Raw genomic sequence first — 6,444 nt, 5'->3', positions numbered from 1 at the left:
CGCCCGGCTATTTTTTGGTTGCAGCCGTCATTGTTGTTTTGGCGGGTCCGGGCTGGGGATTCGAACCTGCCACCTTAGGTGTACGTGGCTGACGCCTTAGCCGGTTGAGCTATAGGCGCCGAGCCTCCATTTGACATCTTAAAGCAATAAAAGTTCATATTTAGTAGATGTTATAGTAAATGCTTTTTGGTTTAGAATGAATTTTTATTATGTTACAATTGGAATTTATTAGTGGCTAGATGTCATCAAAAATACATATTTTTTGTTTTATCTAAGCCACAGAGATAAAATCCATGGTATTTCTTTTTTTCTTTAAAGCTGGAGATACAGATGACCCCCCAAGAATTACTCAAAACCCTGTTATCAACGGGAACGTGGCCCTGAGCGACGGGCATAACAACACGGAGGAAGACATGGAGGATGGTAAGTACCACATTGCTTACTTGGGCTGGGCAGAAAGGGTCAGAAATTCAGGTCCATATTTTTTTCCTTGAGTACTTCTGAATTTAAGAACAGTTAATTTAAAAGAGGTTAAATCTGAGGAAAACTTAAGATCCTGTTTTCATTTTGAGTTTCAAGATTGCCTACAAAATTTCAAGGTAAGTTGATTCTCCCTAGCCTAGGCAAGACGGTTTAAGTGCAGTAGTGTGTAATAGGTGTGTATTCACTCATGCCTGTAGTTCTCCAGCCATGTTAGGGTTCAGAACAACAAACAGCATATCTTCTTTTCCTTTCCTTTTTGTTTGCAGCAAGATACTTTCCAGACATTGGAACTTGGCTTTCCATTGCATTCTCATAGTAGTGTGAATATCAGTCCTTTGTAGCTGGTAACTCCTCCCCACTCCTGATAGGTGTGAAATCTGACTCCAGCTTGGGCCTTCACTCTCCCACACTGTTGGTCTGTAGATTCTGGGTGAGGAAACATATGCATATGTACATGCATGGACGGTTTTGTCTAGGAAGTCATTTTTTTCTTTTTAAAAACTATTTCTCATAATTTGTTAGATTATGTGACCTAAACATTCACAAGGTCAAAATTGTGAGAAAGGAGCAGCCAGTAATTGCTTTATGCGGCCCCTGGAATCTTGCAGTGTAATATGAAACCATGTTCTGTCAAAAAAGCATGTCCATCAATCCTCATGAGGGTTGTGTCCTTCCCAGGGGAGTAACGGGGCAGTTGAAAGAAACCATCAGTCACGGGCTGCACCACCAGAAGGACTGCTGTTCAGACCTCCTGCCAAAAGTTCAGCCTCCATGAGAAACTGCAGCCGTAGTTGAGAGTTCTCTCCCAGTGCGGTTTACCCCCTGGCAGCTGGCTGAGGCAATATCTGAGGAAGGTAAAGAGGCGTGGTCTAAACCCCGCTGCTTTGTTCCCTGTGGAGTGCGCTTTCCACTGTAGACTGAGGGCAATGGTGTGGGTGTGGTCTCTTTGGTTGTTGGGCTTTTGGTGGTTTTATTTTTACACCAGAGATGCCAAAAGTGATTCAGAGAGTGCATTTGGGAAGGCACGGCCAGCTCTGAGGTGCCAGGTGTGTGTCTGGGATCACTTTTAGTTACTTGAGCAGGTACCGGCCCGACCTGATGAGACGCTCCTAGTTTTCACAGAGCCATCAGGTGCTCACATCTCCTACTCTTCCTTTAGGGGGAGGGCTTGGGGGGAGACAGAAATAATGTTGTGGGGGGCTGTCCTGTGCATTAAAGGATACCAGCATCCCCTGGCCCCTACTCTGGACCCACAGTCATGATAACTAAAAATGTCTTTAGACTTTGCCAAATGTCTCCTGGGGGGCCAAGTCACCTCAGTTGAGAGTCACTGTTGCCAGGGCACAATGTAGATAAAAATCTCTTACTGTCAAGGCACATTTTACTAAATTATTAGTAGTAGTTAATGGTATTGAACATAGGGCCTTAAAGTGGAAACACTCCTGTTGTGAATTCACAAATGGAAAAAGCGTATTATACAGGAAAGTAATCTTTAATTATACTTTTTCCTGAGTTAGAATTTTAGTTGACTGTTGAAAGACCCAAGGGATAATATCTGTTTGAGGGCAAAGACAATGGGAGGGAGATGGTTCTCATTCTAGGACCAGAAGTCTTAATCGAGGAGAGTATTTTCTTAGCTGCAGTATGTATTGTGAGACACTCTTGTAGGGTGTGAGTGTGTTGTGGAAAGCGTTTAGAATTCTAGGAAGTCTGAGGTGTGCTATGTTAAACAAGCTTATTTACTGTAGTACATCTCAGAGCTGTCAGTATCATAATATACACTGCTTCTCCGAAAGGAATTTTTGTTAATGATTCCCCAAGACTCTGGACTTCAGTATCCCTTTCCGAACTGAATGTCCTTTGAACGTTTGAAACTAGGACACAGAATCTGGGAAACACTGGATCACAGGGGGTTTTTTTTGTTGTTGTTGTTTGGTTTTTTTGTAGCCTTATTTCAATGAATTGACTATGTCAGGAGGACTTTGTAGTAAGGGAAGCTGCCTGTCTAAGAAGCTATAGCTAACAGAGACATTGGTCCATGTATAGTTGAGGAAGAGAGCAGTTAAAAATTCTGTTAACACAGTACAATAGTACATATCTACCATGCATTATTTTAGTTTTTCATTCACTTTTCCCCTTAAGATGGCCAAGGGTATTTTAGCACAAATGCAGCCATCTGAAATCTACATAGTTCTAGATTTAGGTTATTCATCTCCCTGAAACCTAAGTAATTTCCAGGTATTGACTAGGACTTGAATAAAGTCAGTGGCTATTGAAGATTGATAGAATGACTGCAGCAGTACCGTTTCAGGAAATTTCAGGCTAACCTCTGATTTAAGAATCTGAAGCATTCTCTTTCTGTCCTTGCCTTTGGTATCTGCCTTACAAAGAGATTGGACTGAGAGTGAGCACAGTGGGGACTTTGTATTATATAAGTGCAGTGGCCACTACAAAGGTTTTGGGGGCAGGTTGGGAAGGTAGTGGGTTATCATGAAGTCTGGCTGGGTGTACGTGATGACTGCAGCTAGCAGAAACTCCTGTGTTGGCATTTATGATAAAATCTTGTTCCAGTGGCATTTAGGCAGATTTGTCTATTTGTAGAATAAAGAGTGTCCTTCATAATTCTCTTTTAATTTTTAAAAAGTTTAAAATTACAGACCCATAGGATATTGCAAAAACACTACATTGGATCTCATGTTTTGTTGCAACAGTTTTCTTGGACAAACACCTTTTTATTGGTCGGTCTTACATAATGTCATAGGAGGACAGTTGGGCTAATCTCATCAGTTGAAGATGAGTTTCAAGTCTCCATCTTGCTGCAGGCCCTCCTTGCGTGACCCTTTGGTATTTAATGTGAATTTTCAGTTATTCTGTTAGTATGAAGAGTTTAGAGGCACTGAAGTGAAGTTTTTATTCCCGTGAAGTCTCATCTAACCTTTCTGTATTAGCAGAATGTATAAAATAATTCTTTTCTAAAAAATGTGCTTCAAGTGTGAGGCAGATGTCTGGTCATGTAATCCAACAAGTCAGAACTGACCACTGCTCAGAGGCACACAGAGGAATGTGCTGTGACTAGCAGTGCTGCTAAGTTAGCAGCATGAGTGCCTTGCCGAGTTTCAGCCCCGCTTGGTTCTATTTAAGGTTCAGAGAATACTTTAGGATGTTTACTAAAGTGTAAGGTAAAAGAACAGAAAACCATGTGTGTGGTGAGTTTTGTGTATATGAAATTTAATCCTACAAGAAACTGAATTATACAAAAAAGATGAGTTAGAAGGCTGGAAGAGAGGCCACCCTCCCCACATAGACCTTTTAAATCCTGGGCTGGCTTTCTATCAGTTGGTTGGTCTGTATCATTCTGTGTATATGGCCTGCCGCTCATCTGCGTTTTATGAAGTGGTGTGTTACACTATAAGAGTAACATTTTAAAAACCAGAAGGCAGGGTCAGTGTTCTTAGTGTCTCAAGAAATCTTGAGTGGAAGTCTCCCTTTGTCGTTTTGTAAGACATTTACCCTCAGCGAGCCTGTCTCCAGCCTAAAAAGTAGAAATTAAGTTATATCTACCTTTATCTACCTTGTAGGATTTAAGTGCTCTGTGCTTGTGCTCTGTGTCTGTAAAAACACAGGGAAAAACTTCTCCTAAGCCATCAAAGACATCATTATTTTGAACAAGTTCCTTGCCTTTAGTCAACTTTTATCCCACAAAGGAATTAGGGTATTACCTAACACTTAAAAGAGGCTTGTATTAATACTTCTCTTAGCTGAGATTCACCTCTTTCAGTTGTTCTTCCTTTCAAAGTGCTTCTGCTGTAAACAATTTAGTAGGGTTATATGGATTAAAAGAATGTGGGATGAAGAGTGTTTAAAAGAAGGGGAAAGTGCTAACGTCACACATACTTCTGATTTTCCTTGTTGGTAAAGAACGCCACCCTCTGCTAAGGACTGATGGACATGTTTTCTTAAGAGCAAACTCAGTGCAATTTTAGTACAATGTTAAGCAGCGGATTTGAGAACTCAGTTGTTAGTGAACTCTGGAGGCTGATGGGTTGTGGGATCCCATAGTGACTACTCAGGGGTTTGAGGATAAGGAGGGGGGTGTGTTCTTATTAACATGCTTATCACCCAAGCCTGCAGGTCTCATTTTGTGTTGTGGGGAGCTGGGGGTCATAGATATCAAAACAGCCCCAGATTCTAAGCCAGGAGGGCTGTGTAGGGACTGCTTATTACTCTGGAGGGCAAGGCCAAGCATTGTGGACCTGGGGTCTACTGACAGCCAGTCATCTGACATTGCAGCAATTTAAGTTTGTTTTATGAAAGTGTTGTTTGTCAGCACACCAATGGGGTGGGTGCCGGAGGACTGTCCCTTGACAGGTGTGATTTCAGAAGCAAACACTGGGATGCTGCTGGGTTTGTGAAGCTGATTGACCTGTAGCCATTGGAAAATGAATAGGCACCATACCATCAGCAGTAAAAGATGGAATTTTAAATGAGAGCTTCATTTGAGCCTTAGCTAAGAGGCATTGTATTGGCAGAAACCTTGATTTCTTAAACTTGCCTTTGGCTTTATTAACAATTTATATTCATATGGAATAGAATACCACCAGCCTTCTTCCTTTCTGTTTCTTTCCTTCCTTCGTTCCCCCCACCCCCCTTTTTTTCTTCCCTTCCCCTCTCCACTCTTCTCTGCCCTCCATTCCCTTATAGGTAGTCCAGGCTGGTGTTTCACAGAAATTGTGAACTAATGAAGTTAACATTTGTTTTTAGGCTGACTGGTAGCTGTCTTCTTGCCTCTGAGCAGTGTTGTGCTTTCGGGCAATGGCTATCCCCTCCTCTCTGGAGTCTTTTAAGTGCCTGCATCCCCTGCTCCCTGCATTGCCCTCTCTAGCCTCGGGCCAAGCTTCAAGTCTTGCCCTCCACTTGTTTATGAGCCATTTCCCTCCTTTCTCCCAAGTCACTCCACTCACCTGGAGCCCAGGATTACTTGGAGGTTGAAATTTAGTAGGCATTCTTACAACACCAAAGTCTAAAAGGAAGGACAAGTGTGTGTTGTTAGCCCTCTGAGTTGGAACTCAAAAGGAAGGATTCATTCATTCAGAAACTCTGTGTCATTTCAGTTTTAAGCTTTTAATAAACTGGAACCAATTTTTCCAAATAATTAAGTTTTTAAGTAGCTAGATCAGGATTGTATAGAACAGTTTTTTCCAGTTTATGCTAGTGCTGTCAATGGCTGGGCTCCATGATTGATAATGTTTTTTCTTGCAGACACCAGTTGGCGCTCCGAGGCAACATTTCAGTTCACTGTCGAGCGCTTCAGCAGACTGAGTGAGTCGGTCCTTAGCCCTCCATGTTTTGTGCGAAATCTGCCATGGAAGATTATGGTGATGCCACGCTTTTATCCAGACAGACCACACCAAAAAAGCGTGGGATTCTTTCTCCAGTGCAATGCTGAATCTGATTCCACGTAAGACCGTTTAAATGATGCAACTACAAATCCACAAATAGTTGTATTATATTTTTAGAAGCCAAATTTGATCAGCCCAACTCAATTTCATTTTAAATCGTCTTGCTCCTTCTATATAGCCCTTTGATTTTAAATTAGATGTTTCCCACTGGTATGTATAATATCCAGACAAGAAAAGTATATCTTTGTCTTGAAAATATAAAACTAAAGATTGAGTGTTAGAATCTGCCAGCCCATGGAAACAAGGTCAATCTGGACTAGCTGACCATTGAGTTGCCAGACTTAATTCTTATCTACCAGTAACATCTATCTGAAGGGGAAATCTACAGTTGTCAGGGTCAGACATCTTGTACACTGTGTGGGAGCCATGCCCTAGAGAGCACTCAGTAAGTACAAATTAAACATTCTTTGAGGGATTTGCAACATGGGCCTCTTAACTTCAGGAACATTTTAAAATTTATGTAGTTTCTTTTTTTTTTTTTTTTTTTTTGAGATACGGTCTC

General features: G+C 41.6%; 1 protein-coding gene across 1 annotated transcript in view; it reads left to right on the top strand.

Annotated features, from left to right (window-relative positions):
- The first annotated feature begins 298 nt into the window (after window positions 1-298).
- The window catches only part of USP7 (ubiquitin specific peptidase 7), a 40,398-nt gene continuing 34,252 nt past the window's right edge, over window positions 299-6,444 (top strand). Inside the window, exons 1-2 of the mRNA XM_023508218.1 lie at window positions 299-423; window positions 5,743-5,941. Coding sequence (XP_023363986.1) covers window positions 414-423; window positions 5,743-5,941 — 209 coding nt within the window. The 5' untranslated portion in view covers window positions 299-413. The remainder of the gene's footprint in view (window positions 424-5,742; window positions 5,942-6,444) is intronic.

Source organism: Otolemur garnettii, unplaced genomic scaffold (genome assembly GCF_000181295.1).
Source record: "Otolemur garnettii isolate 467f Iridium unplaced genomic scaffold, OtoGar3 scaffold00232, whole genome shotgun sequence".
NCBI lineage: Eukaryota > Metazoa > Chordata > Mammalia > Primates > Galagidae > Otolemur > Otolemur garnettii.
This window is presented reverse-complemented; position numbering and strand designations above follow the sequence as displayed.